Source organism: Notechis scutatus, chromosome 3 (assembly GCF_049901735.1).
Source record: "Notechis scutatus isolate UNSWTSFEM ecotype Mainland chromosome 3, rNotScu1.2, whole genome shotgun sequence".
Lineage (NCBI taxonomy): Eukaryota > Metazoa > Chordata > Lepidosauria > Squamata > Elapidae > Notechis > Notechis scutatus.
Genome location: NC_142011.1, coordinates 75415370 through 75434099, shown reverse-complemented (window position 1 = coordinate 75434099; position 18730 = coordinate 75415370). Strand labels below are relative to the sequence as shown.

Genomic DNA, 18730 nt, shown 5'->3' with positions numbered 1-18730 from the left:
ATTTACCCATCAAGTATAGATTTTCTGGAGTAGTTACTGGAATATTGACTAACTTCATATTATCTTCATCTGCTTTATCCCAGGAATTAGAATTCACACAAACACAACTAGGACAAGAGATGGCACTGTGGGCCTAATTTAAAAAGAAACGAACATGTGCATATAAGCTAAGAGAAATATAATAATATATTTCTAGTAGTTATATTTTATTCTTTGGTTTCATGAAAAATAAGTATAAAAATGAGGAAATCAGAAATAATTGTTGGCCTATAATAATTGATTTCCCTATTCTAGGAAAATAAGCAACAATTTCTTTGGAAATATTCATATACTATTTTTAGTGGAAATGCTTTCCACATATAGCAACAGTACTTGAAAGAGTTCCTTAAGCAAAGAAAACAACCATCTGTTTTTCATTCCTAAAATACACACAATAGTTCTCAATAAATCACACTTACTGAGGCCAAACTCTGCAGGGAACCAGAATATTTATTGAAGAGATCACCACTGGCATGGATGTAAGATTGAAAACCTTTTTCTTTGATGGAATTCAGTGAAAGTGTCAGATTTTGTTTGCTACTGGAACAACTAGAATCTGAGGAGGATGAATAATAGTGTTAGCTTATGTGCATCTTCTTTTCCATTAACTAAGGAAAAAGACTTTAGAAATACCTTAAAATAATTATTATTCTAGAAATACGTATATAATATTAATGCTACATAATGGATAATGAGATATTATCCTTCCACCCTTCCGAGGTTGATAAAATGAGGACCCTGATTGTTGGGGGCAATATGCTGACTCTGTAAACTGCTTAGAGAGAGCTCTAAAGCACTATAAAGCAGTATGTAAGTCTAAGTGCTATTGCTATTGTATACGTGAGCATTGATCATCATGTTTTTGTCTATTGTTTTCTGCAGGGAATTGTGCACATTTTATGGACAACATAATTTGAGACTGTGAAGGAAAACCACTATTTGGTGCATGGTTTATTAGTAAATATTATAGTGGAGCTAGAATTATATGGAGGCAAATCCAATTAAAAATGTGATTATGTGGAGGGCAAAGAGAAAAATAGAAGGAAACAGTTACCATGGCAATAGTCAGACAAGCAGGGCCTGAATGCAGGCAAAGTAACTTGAGAAAACATCTCAGTTAAGATACTCCATAGTTCAGAGACTTCCGGTTTGCAGGGCTTCGGCGTCAGGCAGGAATCCGCAATCGTGCACGGTTTCTGCCTGGGCTCGCCACTGGAGCGTCCCGAGCCAGCTGGCTTCGGGGCTAAGCCACCCCGTAGAGGTGGTAAAGAGGGGGGAGATTCCAGCAGGGTCGAGGAAACCTGCATCTTTCCTCCTCAGCTGGCTAAATTCCCTTTCCCGAAGGCGGTAAGAGTGGCAGTCAGAAATGGCCGCCTCAAAGAAGCACTCATCCGGAAAAGAAAGTGCAGGAGGAAGTTAAGAAGTGAAAGTTTTGGCTGACCGGGATAAGAAGCAACAACTAAGGTATCCTGGAATTTAAATTTCAAAAAAGATACATCGCTCCCAAAGAGGATTCGGAAGCAGCAAATGAAAGTGAAAAGGGAAAGTTTTTTTTTTCACTCTCCTTCCTTACGTTGACAGCAAACAGAGATGAATGAGAAGTCGGAAAAATCCGCTTTGACATCAATAGGTAATTAAACTGGAAAATTAAATGCCAAGGGGACAATAAAGATTTCTGAACACTAAAAAAAAATTTTTTTTTTTTTGCTGTAAGTGGGAAGGGAGAGGAAAATAATAAGAGTAAGATTTGGAAGGAGGAGGCTGCCTAGAATTCAAAGAATCTAAAGTTAAATCTTAACAAGACTTCTAAAAGATACATTCTAACTAGAACTTTGTAACTAAATAGTAACCCCAGGAAGAGAAAGTGAAAAAAGAAGAAAGTGTTAAAATAAACAGCTTGTGTGTATTTGGATTGCTTGGTGACTTTGGGACTTCTGGAAATTATATTTGAATGATTAAAAACACTTGGGTGGTTGTTTAAAATTTTTTTTTTACAATGGCATCACTTGTGGATGAACTGAAAATGGAATTTAAAAAATATAAAGAAGAGGAACAAGAAGGGAAGGGCTCTCTTGGCTCCGTTTTTCAATTCTTAGAAATGGCGATTTGTACCTACGAGAAACTACAAGAAAAGACTGCACAACAAGAAGATTGGGACAAAGAAGAAGCCATCTTTAATGAACAAGTAACTTTACTTGGGGAAGAAAGGGAGGGGGGAAAGAGAATGGAGAATTTAAGACCTAAAAAAACAACCCAAAAAGGGAAAAATAAGGTGAAAAGTGGATATAATGTTAGAAAGCAACAGAAAAGGGGAACACAGAAGAGGGAAATGGAGGTGGAGAGACAAGGGGGTAAAAAGGGCAGAGAGAAGAAGCAAGGGAGGAAGGATGGGAAGAGAAGCTACAAAGGTGTGGAGCAAGATATAAAGAAACAGGACTTATTCAGAGATAATGGGTAAAAATTTAATTGAAAAAGCGATTCTGCAAAGGTACATAAGATTGTATTGTTATATTCGTATTAGAAATAATGTTAGAAAATTGAAAACAACATATGATTAAAAAGTGGGATAAAATACTCAGTGTAATTCAGTGAAACTTTTGTGAACAAAATAAATGAAATGAAATAAATGAGAGAATTGAATTAGGAAGGAATGGGAACATTTTAATGACACAATGTTTTAAAATGTAAGTGAAGTTGGGGGGAAGTCAACTGGAAAGTTTACAAGTGTTCCCATAGAAGCATGATACCTATTTGAAAAGTAATGTGTAAAATGTTTAAGATTTAAATGAATATTAATATTAATGATAGAATTGAATTGGTATGGATTGTTGTTTTAATTATATTATATATTTATAATTTTTTCTCTTTTTAAAATATAGTGTGTAGCTTTAGAATGTACTAAGCAGAATCCAAATGGAAGTTATGTATTATATTAAGTGTTATAAATTTAGGGGAAAGATATAAAGGCATCATACTCCAATCAGTGATTACAGGAGAAATTTTGTTTAATGAGAAAAGATAATAGACAGCTGAAATAGGACAAAGAATATAAGTATAATGATCTGAATTGAGACGAAATAAATAAAATAAAATTAAGAAAGTTAAAAGAGGGGAGAAGCTATATAGAAAATGTAGAATGGTAATAAAATATGGAATGGTATATAAAAATGAGCATGAACTTGAATTTGTGTCTGTACGAAGAGATGTAACCCGGGATCAAGCTGCTTTCAAAAAAGATGTTTTATGTTTTCATGTTTTATGTTTTGTTTGTTTGTTTTTAAAAATCAATAAAAAAAATATTTTTTAAAAAAGATACTCCATAGTTCACATGAAATTAGACTGAGAAAAGGGAAACTTATTCAGACTTGCAAGATTTTTACAGGACTGGCAGAGACACGGGGATGAGTGAAAAGAGGGATCAGCCTAGAATCACTGCAGTCACAAATGAATTAAGACCATCCCTCCCTTGACTGCCGTTGACCCTTCTCTAACTCTAACTAGGTACTTACCATTAGCTGAGAAAATTCTTGTGCATTGGCTTTTAGCAATAAATCAATTAAAGTGAACCTTCACATGTGGACCTGGTCTTTCACACCTCACAATTGTGTTACAATAGCTGTTACAATAAAAGTATTCCTGATTTATATTGTATTGCTTTCTTAGTCTGGTCAATCTCATAGGTCTAGATAGGGGTGTCAAACTCATGTCGTCACATCGGCATCACGGGATATATCGGGACATTTTTCCCCCTCGCTAAACCGGGTGTGGCCAGCGCATGATGCATCCAGGCCACAGGCCGGGAATTTAAAAGCCCTGGTCTAAATTGTACAAGACTGAAAAAGAGCATTGTTTACATTTCATTTGAGTTGCATATGATCATTTGGGACCACGCTCTACTTATTCAGTTATACTTGTTTGTATGTAATTGTAAGCTATGCAGCATAGACCTCTGATGCTTCTTTGAAAGGAAGTCTCACTTCAGTAAGGCTTACTCCCAAATAAGTATGTATCAGGTAACTCTGAACATTAACTTTCCATAGAGAAAATGTCACCTACTTTTTTCTGACCCAGAAGCTTTTGCATAATTGAACATCAGATGGTCTGATTCCCATGGAGATATTTTCCTGGTTTTCTTCCCACGTTTTCTTTTGAAGTGATGGGCAAGAAAAAGCACAGTTATGGCACTTACTGCTGTTATTGCAAATAATTTCTTTAGCCCTGGTGAGATTTTAACCTTAAAAAAAGTTTTCAAAAAAGTTATATTACATTTGTGCAGAAATACAAATAATTTACTTTTATAAGCATGTTACATTCATGTATTAAATATGAATTCTGCATTCAATAATGTAAGCACTTCTATCAACACATGAACCTCAATTCACATTCTTCAGCATATTTTAAATTGAACTATAATTTAAAAAGAGTACAGATATTTTTAGAACCATAGTTGCCCAACTATATGGCGAGTACACTAATTCCACTTACCTTATATTTGAGACAAATGCATTTGTTTATAGTTATTTTGGTAAAGTAAATGTTTTATTTTTTGCAGTATATCCAGGAACTCCAAAAAGACAATTTCAGATGCCATGCCCTATTACTGGAGACCTCAAAATATGTGTTTGTGCATGGAAAGAAATGTGAAATTTGAAAATACCAAAATTTTCAACGAAGAATCTAATGGACTGCAAAAATCTGTATAGATAAATATGCTGATGGGAAGGAAAGAAGGAGGCTCAATGAAAATTAGCAGTGTGTGATAGGAAGATTGGGAAGTGGATGGAGCCCATGGGAGAATGGGAAGAAAAGAAATACTATGAAGATTGTAAGTGTTGAAGGGAAGGTCATGGTGTGCTGACTGATGGGAAAGAGGGAGGAAAGTGACTATAAATGTTATGGAGAGATGGACAAGAAGAAAACAGGCAACACATCCAATGTGCATCTGTGCTTATGCAGTGGAAATACTGCAAGGGAAAGGTGGCCTGTGGGAATATGGGAGGTAATGTAAATACATTTTATTTCTGCTCTTTTTATATTACATTGCATTCTCATTAATTTGCTGGTATAAGAAAAAAGCATTTCCCTTTTTTAATTAAAGGCCAAAATGAATATTTTTTGCTGTTTTAATTATGAATTGAGAGTTTTTACTAAATGACAGGGTTGGCTTAAGTGACAGGGATGAGAGTCCCTAAAATAAATCAAGATGGGGTACGATATCCAAAATTCGGAAACCCGCACTCAGTGCTCTGTCTGTAGTTTTATCCTGTAGAGATTATTCACTGAGAGTTCCCAGACTACATGAGATGCAGTGAGAAGAGCCAAGGAGGAGCTTCTTTCTTAAGAAATATCCTCCCATTAGATATAAGAACTGCATTATCACTCGTAATATTCTGGAAGTTTTTACAACACAGCTTTTAAAATATGTGTTAGGGGTCTGACGCAAGAATGGGAGATATATCTGCATTGGGATGAATCATATATAATGTACCTGTTCCTATATGTTATTCAAAGTTGCAGACTGGAAACAACATAGAAGGATTTGAAATCAGTCAATCCATAGAAACTGGTAATGTTCCCACTGTTAAACTTTTAGTGGTATGTAAAGTGAATAAATGGATCTAAACTACATGGGCAATATGTCACTGAATCAAATTTATTTATTCATCCCATCTGGACAGCTGCCTATCTGCCAAAGACATTCAGGATGACAATCAAAATTAAAAACAAATCAAATACACAATCCATTACATTACAACAAAAAGAGATCAAGGTCAAGGTTCTCTAAAAAAAAAATTCAATAGCAAACAACAATATCAGAGCTCCATCAATATTATAGTCCTAATTTCTAAGGGAATAACCAGGTGTTCTTGGCCTTCTGGAAGGTCATCAGCCTCAGGAATGTCCATTATCTCAGGCTGTTTCACAAGACAGGTGCCATGAAAGAGAGGGCACAACTCAGTGGTGGGATTCAATTTTTTTTACTACCAGTTTTGTGGGCGTGGCTTGGTGGGCATGGCAGAGGAAGGATACTGTAAAATCTCCAGTCAGAGGTGGTATTAGTCAGTTCTCCGAACTATTCAAAATTTCCACAACCGGTTCTCCAGAACTGGTCAGAACCTGCTGAATACCACCTCTGGCACAATACCTACCAAACACCAAATAATACGGTTTCACCTATGGGAACCAGGCCATGCTGACTCTGCCCAATCTGATGGGCTGAACAGAAATCAACAGCCAAAGATGCCCCCATAAGTAACCTTGTCCCGTACCAAGTAGAGCTTCAAAGATAACATTATGAATAGTACCCCAAAGCCTGCAGGAAGCCATTGCAGCTCACATAGCAGAGGTATTACATGTGTATGTATATGTATATGTATATGTATATGTATATGTATATGTATATGTGTATATATATATTGTGGAACATCCAATACCTCATATGCCACTGCATTCTGGACCAATTAAAGCTTCTAAATGTTTCCAAGGGCAGCCCACACATACAGCACATTTCAACAATCCAGTCAGGAAGTGACTAAGGGATGAGTGACACATCAACAATGACTTTGGATCTAGGATTTGGTGCAACTGACACACACAAGATGCAATTGTATGAAGACTCTTCTCACCATCAGCTGATACTTGCTCTCATGAAAAAACCCTGAGCCTATGACATCTCCCAGATTATATATCAACTCTGCCTGGGGTAGTGTTACTCCGTCCAGAATCAATGATGGAAAGCTACTAGATACAGGAGAGCCCTAAAACCCATAGCAACGTGATCTTGTAGGGTTGGGCAAAGCCAATTCTTCTTCATCCAGATCTGCATAGCTTCCAGGCATTGGGAAAAAAATCTCTCAGGCATCATCTGAGTGACCCAGGACAGAGATATATACCTGATTATCATCAGTATGCAGTATTAAATGACTTCATGCCACCCAGGTTGGAGAAAGACCATTCTGATCTGTATATGTCATAATTAAGACTGTGTATGGATTCCAAAGTACACCATCTATCAGTTATAGTATCAATACCATTAGTATTGATATGTAACCACTAGAAACTTTGTTAGGATATGACAGATCGCCAAACTGTTAATTATGAAATGGTTTCAATTTACTTTGTCTACCAGCTCCAAAAATGTAAGACGAGTAACTCTTTTGCTATGTTTTCTCCTTAGCTTTTTCTTCACCCCAGGGGGAAAGCCTATCTGACATCACCCAAAAGAATGGATTTGATCGCTAGGAAAATAGCTGTAAAAATGCATGTATACACACTGTACTTATGGATCAAGATCATTTCTGCAAAGCAAGTTAGGCTGCTGGATATAATATAGATTTTCAATCTTCTGAGTAGCAATTGTGCATGTAAATAATAATTCCACATAGCATTTTATTGCTGTGCGTGGTTTGCCTGGGACTGCAAAATAACATTGTGAATATTATTACTTGAAGGTTTTGCAAAAAAAGCTTTTCTGAATCATATTTCTAATCTGCATTTTGCACACCTGAAGTTTAAGTTAAGATTCCAGACATTCTTTTTTAATTTTTATTTTTCTCACTTTAAAATTTTACTGTGTCAAATAATATAAAACCTTCACTTTTCCATTGTAGCATAATGCACAAGCAAATCTACATTTTGTGTACCACTAACTTGCAGCAAATAATTAACTTTAACTCTATTTTTCTTTCTGTTTCTTCTTTTAGCTTAATCATTACCCTAATCTGTTTTAGATACAACTAGCCCTTCCTAACAAAACAAAACAAAATAACTGCAATGTATGTATTCCTAATTTCATAGACCACAATAAATAAGTCAACTTTCAAGAGTTTCATATCAATGTATCAATTAAAGCATAATCAGCAGAAAATCTGTAGGATATCAACACCACTGAATCTACAGAAAGAAACCAGAAAAAACTCTGGTTTTATTAGTCCATGAAATTCAGCAATTATTATAATAATAAAAACCTAAGGGAATACAAGAGAAGGAGGGTGTGGTTCTTAGTAAGTAGCATTGGAACGTATTTCCCATGCAATAATAATACAAACTAGTAACATAATACTTCTATGCATATAAACATTATACTTTAATAAAATACACATATTAAAAAGCACTCAAAGATATTTCAAACAGAGCTATAAAGAACAACAAAGGCAATCATTACCTGGATCAGTGAATTATACCAGGAGAGTGGAAGATCAAATACTCTTAAAGCTGCTTTCTTCAGAGGAAAACGTGTCTCGTTAGCCACGTCTTCTGACATTGCTCCTTCTTTCCTATATCATCATCTACTGATGCTAAGTCAGGATCATATTATTCGGGTTAGACAATCTGCCAAAGATAAATATTGGACTAGCTTTGAGACATTCCTTCAATGGTTTAATTTCAATCTAAAGGTACCACCCAAAAAAACCCTGCATGCAGTAATACACCATGAATGTTGCAGAGAGTACAATGTTTGAGCTTTTCAGTAAAGACTAATTCTAGCTGCCTTTCTATAGCTACAAGCCCAGGAATAAGCTTCGTTTAACTTAATGGATTTCTGAGTAAATTAAAGTAAATAAATCAACAGTTAAAATTTGAGGAACAAAATTGCTCAGTCACAGAAGGAGATTATTCTTAAAAATAGCATATGATTTCGGACATGCTCCTTATCAACTAGAAATATTCATGAGCTTGTAATGTATTTTTTAACTGCCAAAGCAGCTTCCCATAAAGATTTTAATTGGCCTCAAGACACAAAAATATATTAGACCAAATAATATTGCTGCACAGCCAAGATATACATGCATTAACTTTCCTTGATGTTGTTGGACTGCTAAATCTCTGATTTATTTGCCAGGAAATACAACTCCTAAACTCCAAATGAACATTTAGAATTAACAGGAAATTTAGCTCATCACTTCTACAACTATATTGAAAAGCATGAGGTTTTTTTTTAATAAATGGATGAGAGAAGAAGCGTAAAGAATCTTATAAGACTTCATTTCTTATTTCAAAGAGCTGTATAATTATATCCCCATGGGTGAGCAGAAGTATCCCTTGAGTCCAGGGTGATAAACAAGATAATGGATGCTTAGGATGATGTAAATATGAAATTGTGGCCATGGATGACAGGACCTTATAATTTTCTAAAAATCCAGTATATCGACCACAATATCTACATCATCTGCTAGACTGAAGACTTCCCTGTCCTGTTTGGGTGAGATGGGTAGCTCTTCTTATACAGAGGAAATCGATCTTTTGCCTTCGCTTAAAAAAAAGCATCATGAACTGATTAAGTTGGAAGGACTTCTGCCAGTTACCTCTGCAGGTACGTCAGCCAGCTCAGCTTTAGACTTTAGATTGTTTCTCCGTTGCACCAGTCCTTGCTCTTGCTAGCGGTTTCTGATGGAGCTGTCAGGAGGAGGAAGATGCAGGCAGAGAGAAAACCATAGAGATAGAAATGTAGAGCAACATGACTCTTGGATAAGAATTTGATTAGTGGTCTTTATAAATATCCAATATTGGCTGTACAAGACCTAACACGTCATACTTGTGTTAAAAGGGATTGCATGAGGAGATGGTGACATGAATTCAGGGAAATCTAACTGGATTTAATCTTGTCTCAATCTGAGGTATGTTTTGCAAGAAATAGTTGTCTTAAAGAGTATATACAAGTTAGATTGGAACAAAATAGAGGCTGTTATCTTGTGAGGCTGCTTCAGAAGATGAATGATTCATTACTGTTTTGCTCCATGACATAGGAGTAAGACAGCCACTTCAGGAATGGAGCTTAAATGCTTTAAAAAAAAGCTATGTTTGTCATTACATTAAGATAAATTCTCAACACCTGGAATTTCAGAATCAATATATTTTTTATTACTATTACTACAGTATTATTGCTTTTGTATCATTGCCTTTATTATTATTGCCATCATTATTACCATTTTGGAGAACTCCATTCTGTCCTGAAGAAGACACTGAGATAGAGACAGAGGACAAAGAGTTGTGGTTAACTTAAGAGTTTGGCACTTCCTTTTCCAGACCAGAGCCAATTAGATGTAGCACATTGAATTTGGGTTTTTCTTTTGCATTTCTTTCTTCCTCATAGGAGACCTTAAGATCCCTCATTTGAGATTCCTTTGGGTTGAAATTTTAGGCCTGATCATAGCTCTGAGTTAAGTTGGGCTTTCATCATTGATATATGTATCAATTGTTACTTATAGAGATTCTTGATTTTACTGAAGGAGTGGCCAAAATGTAGGGTATAAGGTAACTTCAGGATGGGCACATTCACATATTATCTTTTTTCACATTGCTACACTCATAGAACATAGAATAACAGGGATATTGGAAGTCTTCTAGTCCAATCCTCTACTTGAGCAGAAGATTCTATACCATTCTGAATAAATAGTTGTCCAATCTTTTTTTTGAAAATATCCATGAAGGAGCACCTGCAACTTCTGGAGGAAAGGCATTCCACTGATTAATTGTCCTTACTGTCAGGAAATTTCTCAATTCTAGGTTAGATCTCCTTTTAATAATCTTCCACCCATTACTTCTTGATCTGTCTTCAAGTGCTTTGGAAAAAAAATGTTGACCCCCTCTTCTCTGTGACAGCCCCTCAAGTTTTGGAAAATTAGTCCATCTTTTCATTAGACTAGACATAATTAATTCCCACAACTTTTCATTATATGGCTTAGCCCCCAGGCCCCTTATCATCTCTGTAGCTCTTCTCTAGTCTAGAAAAAGTCTCAGCATCTTTTTGTGTCACTTAGCAGAATTGGATGCAGTATTCCAAGTGTGGTCTTATCAGTGCAGTATAAAGTGGTACTACCACTTCATCTGACTTTGATATAGGTAGCCCTTGACTTACAACCACAATTGAGCCCAAAATTTATGTTGCTAAGTGAGGCCTTTGTTAAGTGAATTTTGACCCATTTTACAACTTTCTTGCCACAGTTCTTAAGTGAATCACTGCAGTTGTTAAATTAGTAACAGGGCTGTTAAATGCATCCCCCATTGACTTTGTTTGGCAGAAGGTTGCAAAAGGTGATCACATGACCTGGGACACTGCAACCATCATAAATATGAGTCAGTTGTCAAGAATCTGAATTTTGATGCTGAAATGGTCATACGTGTGAAAAATTGTTATTTTTTCAGTACCATTGTAACTTCAGTCATTAAATGAACTGTTGTACATTGATGTCTACCTGTACTATCCTTCTGTTGATGCAGCAACTTGTACATGACCCTTTTTTGTTACTATTGTCTACATGGTTTTTCTTAAAATTTAATCCATTCGGTATTTCTATTTTTCTACCAATATCATTAAGTTGAAGTTATATTTGCAGAAATTGCCAATTTCAATTTTATACATATTAAATCAGTTTTATCTCTACTGAACACAGTAGAGTTTGTGGTTTGGATTACCGAATTCTGGTTCCAAAAACCTAGTAACCACTAAATGGTAGAAAAGATGTGGAAAGCATTCTTTATTGTTCTATGGTCATCCAGAATCTTGCATTTCATATGAAGTAACCCTTGCCACTGTGCCTTGCAACTCCATGTACCTTGCTCGCTGCTGTTTTCTTCTCTTCTTTCCTTCCACCATTTCCATTGTTAAAGCCTTCTCCAATTCTTTGCATGTGTCCAGAGCATGAAAATTTCAGCCTGGAGGTTTCTTTTTCAAGTGTGAACTTTGAGTTGATTTATTTGACGATCCATTTGTTTCTTGGCTATCCTTGGTATTTTCAGAAATCTTCTCCAGCACCAAAGTTCAAAAGCTTCAATACTCTTCCTGTCCTGCTTCTTCAAAGTACAACTTTTGCTTCCTTAGAATATCACAGGGATTATTGTGACTTGAACATTTCTGACTGTTATAAATACAGCATCTGAATATCTTTTCAAGGACTTGATGGCTATTCTGCCAAGGGATACCTACACTATAATGATGATAGGGGATGTTTAATTTAGGTTGAATTATGTATTGGATTCCCTTTGTCAAGAACTGTCCAAAAAGATGGCCCTAAGTCTGCATTAAGAAAATTAATTAAAAATAAAAATAACTGTTTCCATATTAGGAAACTTATATGCAACTGCATTGAGTATTAGTGATCATGCTTGCATAAGAATAAAGTCCCATTGTAGTTCAATGGATATTGATCTCAAATTAGTTGAGAACTGTAGTTTAAGTTAAGAATTGTAGCTTGTCTAAAAATTACAGTGTAGTTTTAAAAGTCAATATTACAAATTAGAAGTGCTCCGCTTATTTGCCATCAGTTATTATGGAGAAATGGCACAAATGTAATCAGAATAAGATCCCAGCAAACCCACTTTTAGGGCTACCACCCGATCCTTGCTCCAAATAATCTGACGACCGGTAGAAAAGACCTCCAGAAAACTCTAACTCGATCCTGCCTTCTTGTGGTATCCGGATTTTGCAGTCCAGATCCGGTAACGCTATTTCTTTTTAATAGGAAATAGAGGCTAACCACGCACCACGGTAGGTTAACTTTGGGATAGCAGCCAAAACCGTGAAGACATCCTGGAGGATCTTGGTTCTTAATTTTTCTATATCTATGAGATAGTATTTCGCTGAAGGAAAACCCAGGCAGAAACGTGTTTCCGAGATCAAAGGAAATGAACGAATAAAAAGCAAGGCTCTCCACGTAAACTTCTCTTAGAACCGGCCGGTTGAAAGGCCGGCCTTTCGAAATTGGGTTCCTCCTCTTCCTCCTCCTCCTTTCCTGGCACAAGGGATCTAACGAGCCCTACCGTCAGCTTTATGCGCAGGCGCGCTCCTACCTGCGTGCTTGTCACCTCCAGAACGGACGGCGCGCCGGCTGAGGAATTCCATCGCTGCCATCTTTGCTTTGGGCACGCTCGCCTTCTACTCCAAGCCACCTCGAACCCCAGGAAAGCCAGCGACGCCATCTTTGTTGCGGGGATCTGGAGAGCTGAGGAGACGCCGGCGTTCGGGAACCCGCTGGAAAAAAATAAGGAGGGGAAAAGAGAAGAAAACGGAGGCGTCTCCTCGTCTTTTTCTCTCCTCCAGCGCTCTGGAGTTCCCGGACTAGCCTTAGGATACAGGTGAGGAGGAGGAGGAGGAGGACGAAGAAGGGAATGAGCGATGGCTTTGAGATGGAGAGATCGTTAAGGATGTGAGGAAAATCTTGAGGTTTTCGGATGAAATTCCACTCCTTGCCCTCAGGACCTTGAAGGGCGTATTCAGGGGACGAGATTACCTACTGCCGCCGGTAAGAAGCCCGTTTTCTTCCTTCAGAAACCAGTTTTAGGTTCTTCTCAGCTTTGTCTCTCTTTCTCTGAACCGTAGCTCGAGTCCGGCATCTAGTTTAGGATCGCTTTTTTAGATGTAAAATGTACGAGGCTGGTCCTTTTGAAGCCGAATACAGCCTCTGAACATGTGCAGAGTCCCTTCCTGAATGAAGCCTCTGCGTCTCTAAAGAGAACGAGACTTTTCCTTGGGGGAAACATTTCCCCCTTGGGTCCAAATATTTTTCTAAGTTTAAAAAAATAAATCCTGAAGGACAGATGCCAGCCCGCCTTAGATCCAGACATACATTAGATTTTTTTTTATTTATTTTTTTGGAAACCGTAATATAGCTGAATAATGTTTAATTTGTGAAGCGCGAAGACACACCGACCCGTATACTGTTTTGTACAGGAAGAATGGGTACAAGTCTTCAGGGAATGAAAATACGAGTATGTTCTGTTTCATAAGACAGCGCTATTATCATGGAAAGTAGGGTGTGTGTTTTTATCTCCACTAACCTGGGAAAAAAAGGAAGTGCAGGTCTCTCAAACCTGTGGGATTATATATATATTTGTTGGTGAGGACAGGGAGAGGAAAATTAGAGGATTAACTTTATGTCAGCGTATTGCTTCATTTAATGCTGCCACTTCATTTAAGAAACAGTTGGGAAATCTACTCTGTAATGCAGGACACAAATAAATATAAGGGATGGAAGAAAACTGGGTTGCAGCTTGCAGTAATGCTGGGGCAGCAGTTTTACTGCAAAAAGATCAATCAGCAGAATACACTGCAGAACAGCATACATGGGTTTGCTTGTTTTTAAATTCTCCCAAGAATGAAATCAAAATCCAGGCATCATGAAGTAGATTACATCTTTGAATTTAGTCATATTGCTTTGGATAATTGGATGTGTTAAAGTGCTTTGATTTAACCCAGTTGATTAGGCATATAATGAGCTGAGTTGTAGTTGTGAAATTGTTTCTATTATGATACTGAACTCTTGGGTAAGAATAGAAAGAAAAAAATAGTTAAATCGATTGGGCAACAGTCATCAGAAAAAAATATTTTCTAAATTCTTCTTAATGTTATTTAATGTTAATTCAGCTATTGGTTCTGTTTTTGTATTTTCAAAGTTAAAATTAATATTTCACAAATGATCCTTATAAATGTATCTCTGAACATACAGTATATAAGTAGGATTATCTATGTTTTAAAAAGCCATGAAAATATTCATGAAAACAACTATTAATTAGTCTCATTGAGTATAATTTTTCACATTGGATTAGAGGGTAAGGATTAGGGTTTTGAAAAAAAGGAAAGAAATTTAATTTGCTTAAATACAGGAAGACTTGGTCAGTAAAACAGGTAGGTACTGAAACCGTCTGTTTATTAAAGTATCACATTTACTTGCTGCAATTCTATATATACTTTTTGACACAATATAAAGAACAATAAAAGCAAAAAATTTAAAGAAAAATAAAAAAATAAATGCACCTACATTCCAGATGACATCTGGTCTCAGCCACCAAATGCCCTCTATAATAGTTATATTTTGAGAAACTTCTAGAAGGCAAAACTGTTGTTGGAACCAAATACACTTGTGGGAGATCATTCCGGAGGGGCAGCCCAACAACAGAAAAACTACACTTTTGAATCTTGGCCCTCTAACTTTTGAAAAATGGAGGACAGCTTGCTGTTTGTCCTGACATGATCAAAATGATTGGATTGATTCCAGTGGAGAGATGAGTGGTCCAAAGTAACCCAATGCCAACCTTAAAGGGTTTTATAATTTAAAACCACCATTTTAAATTGTACTTGAAAGCAGATAGGAAGCAGGGTCCACAAAATATGTGCAATATGTGCCCTAGCATCCAGGCCATGCATTTTGCACCAACTAAAGATTCACCATGGTATTTAAAGGCAGCCTCATATAGAACATGTTGTACAAGCTTGGTGATGAGGATGTAAGCTACCTTTCTGTCCCAAGTGAAGTGTAGCTGGGTAAAGTTCCCCCTGGCCACAACTTTGGGAATAGGGAGGTGAATTAGAAATAAACAAGTTATTCACAAATTGCTACCTTTGATGAGGCTTATATAGAAGCATGCTGATATTTATTAGCTTTATATCCTGCCCCAATCTAATACTAGTAACAGCTTCCTTAGGGAAAAAAAATGAAAACATAGTATGACTAAAAGAGAACATCATAAGGCCCAGAAATAAAAAAAACAGAAATAAAAATAACATTAACACATGTGAAAACAGAAAGAAAATAAATAAATAAAATACTACAGTATAGAGCAGTGCTTAAGCTAAAAGACTCTGAAATAACTCAATATTTAAACATTTTCCTGAAGGTTAACAAGGTGATAGCCAGCCTGATCTCTATGATAAGTTTATTCCAAGGCAGAAAAGCGCTGTCTTCTAACTTCACACTCTCTTCCCAACATATCTTGGAAAGGTGAGACTTATAAGTAGCTTCTTTCCAAAGAATCCAGTTAGTCAGATCAATTCCAAGGAAGTGTTCCCTCAGATACCAAGCCATAAAGGCCATTATAACTTAACATCAGCTCTTTAGACAGCTATCCGGCAGCCAATGGGCCTGAGGACTTTGTGCTACACACCTATCGGTCAGAGCTGGTACATATGTGGGCCCCTCTACTGTGTTGTAAAGCTGCATTGACAGAATCTTGCAAGCCTGAAAGTTCAATCCTCCACCCTGACTCTTTATGACTGAGAAACTAGGGAGGCTCTGTTCCAAGTCTGCCTGTTATCCAGTTGTGCAGCTGTGCTATCTGTTATCTAATTGTTCCCTTGATTGTATCTCTATGCCCATCTCTCAAGGCCTTTCCCACACATCATTACGTATATTCAGGTCTGAACCCTAACTGGAAGAAAAGTCCAAATAATTCGTTTCTTCTAAGGTACTATGAAGTTAGTTTACTATCACTATCTCAACAACCTTCCTTAAAAAGGGAGATTGAAGAATGGGCAATACTTATCTAAACCCCTTGGATCTGGGAATGGGTTTTTTTCCAAATGGTACACCTTTCTTCTTCAAAACTGCTATTTTTCAGATCCATGCATTTTTCATCTACTTCCCACAATAGCCAGGATGGCAAAGGATAGGTGGCAGGAGATAACCTAACTAGGATCTAATCCACTTCTTTGAAATAGACCAAAAGAATTCACAAAATAATAGGATATGTTGTCCTATTTGTTTGTCTTTTGGATTTACAGTATGTACCACCCATCTTCATAGATGACTTTAACTTTAGTAACATCAAGTACTTTGCCAATATGAAGTCAAGAATATGGAGAATTTGAGCAACTCTGGGTAAAATGCTGTGCAAAATGGCCACAGTGACCAGGTGAAAGTCATTTATTTGAAATGGCCAAGATTTCAAGAATACACCAATTTGTTAGTTGTGTACCTTAATTGGAAACACTATATTATCTGTTGTTCTTTTTTACATAATATTGTTTGTTCTGTTGTGAAGTACAACCACTATTTTAAAAACACTAGAAAATAAAGAAGTAGTTTCTCATTGTATCCTTTAGCTCAGCTATGTGTAAGTAAGTAGAACGATAATGTACATCCAAAAGTAACTTGGGTATATTTTTTAACAATAAAATATATTTAACATTGCAGCCAAAGGCACCAAATATTTTTTTCCAACAGTATGTTCAACTGCATATAGCATTAAAAAAAATTTTTTTGAGGTTTTAGCAAGGAACCTGGATGGGTGATGCTATTGAATATTCTCAGCCATTACAAGATCAAGAACTGTCATGAAGGTTAAAATTTAAATCTAGTTAAGCTTCTAGTAATAAAACCCATCTTTCTGATCTGGAAAAAGGCAACTGTGTGCTAAGTTCTAAGATCAAAGTCTCTCCATATCACTAATATATAGGACTACAAATTAGCATTTAATGTTTTATATTAGGTTCTGAAATATGAATCACCATTTACATAGAAATTTGAAAAATAAATAAATACTATATTGAATTATAGTCAGCCATGCAGGGGAGGGATGAAATGTACATTGCAACACAATTCTTCCCTTTACATGTTTGTGTGCAATGTCATGGTGCAAATTAAGGTGAAGCTCGTATTGTGATGTCAAAGTACGTTTCATCATTTTGGTATCATCATGATTTGGAATCAATGTCTATATTGTATTATATAGGGCATATTCAGTGTTTTTCTTATCAAGTGTTTAACAAATTTGATTTAGATATTCTAGCAAGTTTGTATATTTTTTTACAACAGGATGTTGTAAAAACAGTCCTATTGTAAAGCAAGCATTTGAATAGAATAGAATAGAATAGAAGAATAGAATAGAATAGAATAGAATACTTTATTGGCCAAGTGTGATTGGACACACAAGGAATTTGTCTTGGTGTAAATACTCTAAGTATACATAAAGAAAAGGTACATTCGTTAAGAATCAAGAATCATAACGTACAACACTTAATGATAGTCATAAGGTACAATCAACAATCAAATCATACTAGGAAACAGTCAATATAAATCGTAAGGATACAAGCAACAAAGTTACAGTCCTACAATCACAAGTGGGAGGGGATGGGTGATAAGGAGTGATGAGATTAACAACAATAGTAGTGTACATTCTCCATAGAGCTGCTGCGAGCATCCAGAGTGGGAGGTGCTCCAGTCTTCACTCTTACAGGCTGAGCTATAATTGAGGAACGCTCTTCCTCCTCCACGTGACTCCTCCGTAGCGTTCCCCAGTTTTAGCTCAGCCTCGCTAGAGACAGGCAGCTCTAACAGTTACTCCTTGGCCGATCCAGGTTTTTTCTCTCTACAAATTCAGGTTTGATCTCTCCTTTTCTTCCTTGATCCCTGCGCTTTTGGTTTGTCCCAAATTTAGCAAAGGAGCGATTTTTCGCCCCTCAGGGGGGAGATACGGGGGTTTTAGAGCCTTTTGCCCCCCCCCAACCCCCCTTTTTTCTGCCTCTGCCGCTTTTAAGCCGTGCTGCATTTAAGCAGCGGCTTCTGTTTGCGCTCTCTATAGCGCTCCGTTGCGCCTTCCCCCCACGAACGCCCTTGGAAGAAGGAAAGCTTTCTTCTTTGCAGTCCCTCGTTTCGCCTGCATTCAGGCTTGTTTTTGTTGTTGTTGAGGGGCTTGTGTCGTCTCTGAGTTCTTCGCGCCGGAGCCGGTGGCCATTTTGGGTGCACCTCGTGGCCGGCCGCCATTTTCTTTTTTGCACGATCTTGCTGCGACGCTTCTGAAGGCCCATAGCGGGACCGGCAGGCCGTGTGGAGCCTAGTTAATTAGAGGGTAGTGTGGTTCTGTGCCCTGTTGCCCCCTTTTTTAGTTTCTCGTTGGCTGATTTCCGCAGCTCACTCAGAGGCGAAGGCACCAACTTCCCATTTTGTTTGGGAGGCTGCCTCAGGAGGCCTTTTCGTTT

At 37.0% G+C, this 18730-nt stretch overlaps 2 protein-coding genes across 5 annotated transcripts in view; one reads left to right on the top strand and one right to left on the bottom strand.

The window, feature by feature from the left end:
• Positions 1-9470, bottom strand: part of MIGA1 (mitoguardin 1) — a 38958-nt gene extending 29488 nt beyond the window's left edge. Inside the window, exons 1-5 of the mRNA XM_026679317.2 lie at positions 9345-9470; positions 8204-8370; positions 4096-4273; positions 459-595; positions 7-133 (exon numbers count right to left, since the gene is read on the bottom strand). Coding sequence (XP_026535102.1) covers positions 7-133; positions 459-595; positions 4096-4273; positions 8204-8302 — 541 coding nt within the window. The 5' untranslated portion in view covers positions 8303-8370; positions 9345-9470. The remainder of the gene's footprint in view (positions 1-6; positions 134-458; positions 596-4095; positions 4274-8203; positions 8371-9344) is intronic.
• The window catches only part of USP33 (ubiquitin specific peptidase 33), a 43024-nt gene continuing 33527 nt past the window's right edge, over positions 9234-18730 (top strand). For 2 of the 4 annotated variants that reach the window (XM_026679320.2, XM_026679318.2), the window contains exon 1: positions 12956-13280. Coding sequence is in view for 2 of the 4 variants with exons in the window: in XM_087960498.1 (XP_087816624.1) it covers positions 9247-9352 (106 nt within the window). In the remaining 2 variants the exon portion in view is untranslated. Of the gene's footprint in view, positions 9353-12955; positions 13281-18730 lie in introns of those variants that run through there. The other 2 variants (XM_087960498.1, XM_087960499.1) reach the window with 2 other exon arrangements.